The 2,244-nt window shown below is 46.0% G+C and overlaps 1 protein-coding gene across 1 annotated transcript in view; it reads right to left on the reverse strand.

The window, feature by feature from the left end:
- Positions 1-251: 251 nt before the first annotated feature.
- Positions 252-2,244, reverse strand: part of esrrb (estrogen-related receptor beta) — a 76,038-nt gene continuing 74,045 nt past the window's right edge. The window contains exon 6 of the mRNA XM_056236076.1: positions 252-1,072. Within this exon, the coding sequence (XP_056092051.1) occupies positions 828-1,072 (245 nt within the window). The 3' untranslated portion in view covers positions 252-827. The remainder of the gene's footprint in view (positions 1,073-2,244) is intronic.

A 2,244-nucleotide genomic window follows, 5' to 3' on the forward strand; every position in this document is an offset into this window, starting at 1 on the left:
AGTTTGGATACATGGCTATAAAAGAGCAGATGATGGGCACCTCGTTTCCTCTGCCGGGGGCTTAACACGCCCAGGAATAGGCCGTTTGACATCTGATTGTTCGAGTCTCCTGGACTTCTGCCATGATCGTAAATCGGCTGACACCACGTCCCCTTCCTTCAGCTCAGACCCTCCAACTACATTTAGGCCAAAACGTCAATGACAACAATAACAAGTAGTTTTAAAAAAGCCGTACAGTGCAACACAAGAGGTGGGCGCTCCTCCTCGTCCTCTCCATTTATTGCTGAGTTACTACAGAGTAAGATGAGTGAGATCCCGGCTACGTGACGTTTGGATAAACGCGCCACAAATGTCCAAAAACGCTCGCGGACGGCCAGGATTCAGGAGAGGTATTTTCAAGGGCGTCAGCAAAGTTCACATTTAGGGAGGAACCAGCGAGTCGAGTCCAGACATCCCGTGGCTCATGAATATTTACAAGTCCTCGAGGTGTCCTAGCGTCGTGCCCGAGCCGTGACGCATGTGTCCGCGACACGCGTCCGAGGGTCAAGCGAGAATGAAAATGACCACCTACGTGAGACTATTCACTCTGAAAATGACTTCATCATCGCTTATAACCACAGATCATGAACAAAAAAAGAGCATTACTGTACAAGTACATAGTATTTGTTATAGATTTTTTAAATTATTTTTTTCCACTTATATTTACGCTTTTTTTTTTCTTCTCCACGTCTTTAAAAACGCCTCGGGTCTCGGGCGACGTGTGTGTGTGTGTGTCCTCGGACCGAGTCTCGCGCTCTGATGAGGTCACGTGACCACCCATCAGCCAATCAGACCTTGGCCTCCAGCATCTCCAGGAAGAGTTTGTGCATGGGCACCTTGCCCTGCATCTTGATGCTGTAGAAGTGCTGGATGGCCTTGGTGGCCGTCTGCCGGAGCAGAGGCAGGGTCATGAGCAGCTTGCCGGCCCGCCGAGGGTCCTCTGTGTGCTGGCAGCTCTCGTAGTCCTGCAGGGCTTCATGAAGAGCGTCCTGGAGCTTCTGCACCGACTCCACGTCCTCTATGTGCATCGAGTCTGAAGAGAACAACACATGCTGAGTGAGCACGCGCACACACACACACACACACGCACGCGCACACACACCTTTCTTTGTTGAATGTTTGGGGTCAGTGAGATTTTTAAATGCTTTTGACAGTCTCTTCTGCTCATCAGGGATGCATTTAATAGATCAAATAATACAGTAAAAAAAACAGTGAAATATTAATACAAGAGTCTCTTCTGCTCACCCAGGCTGTGTTTATTTATTTGATCAGTATGTTATAATAAAGTGTAATTTATTCCTGATCAAAGCTGAATGTTCAGCATCATTACTCCAGTCTTCAGTGTCACATGATCCTTCAGAAATCACTCTAATATGAGGATCTGATGCTCAAGAAACATTTATGATTATTATCAGTGTTGAAAACAGTTGTGCTGCACTATTATTAATATGTTTGGGGTAAGTAAAATAAAAAAAAGAAAGAAATGTAATCTTTTATTCAGCAAGAAAGCTTTAAATTGATCAAAAGTGACAGTAAAGACGTTGTGTGAGTGAGTGTGTGTGGTGTGTGTGTGCGCGAGTGTGTATATCTGTTTGTGTGTGTGTGTGTGTGTGTGAGAGAGTGTGTGTGTATGTCTGTGTGTGTAGTGTGTGTGTGTGTTTGTGGTGGTGCTTAAAAAAGCAAGTCTGAAAAAACAATTTCCTTGCAATCCATCAGAAAGAGGCTGTCGATGCGATTGATAAACTGCTAATTACAAAATCAATGGCTATGAATTTTCACAGCTGTCAGACAGAGGCAGTCCCGCGAGAGCCATCGGACAGAGTGTGTGTGTGTAACACACACACACACACACACACACACACACACACACACACACACACACACACACACACACACACACACACACACACACACACACACACACACACACACACACACACACACACACACACACACACACACACACACACACACACACACACACACTCTCTCTCTGTCTCTCTCTGTCTCTCTCTCTCTCTCTCTCTCTCTCTCTCTCTCTCACATACACACACACACACACACACACACACACACACACACACACACACACTCTCTCTCTGTCTCTCTCTCTCTCTCTCTTTCTCTCACTTTCTCTCTCACACACACACACACACACACACACACACACACACACACACACTCTCTCTCTCTCTCTCTCTCTCT

Source organism: Rhinichthys klamathensis, unplaced genomic scaffold (assembly GCF_029890125.1).
Source record: "Rhinichthys klamathensis goyatoka isolate OS25496 unplaced genomic scaffold, OSU_Roscu_1.1 h1tg000437l_1, whole genome shotgun sequence".
In the NCBI taxonomy this organism is placed as follows: Eukaryota; Metazoa; Chordata; class Actinopteri; order Cypriniformes; family Leuciscidae; genus Rhinichthys; species Rhinichthys klamathensis.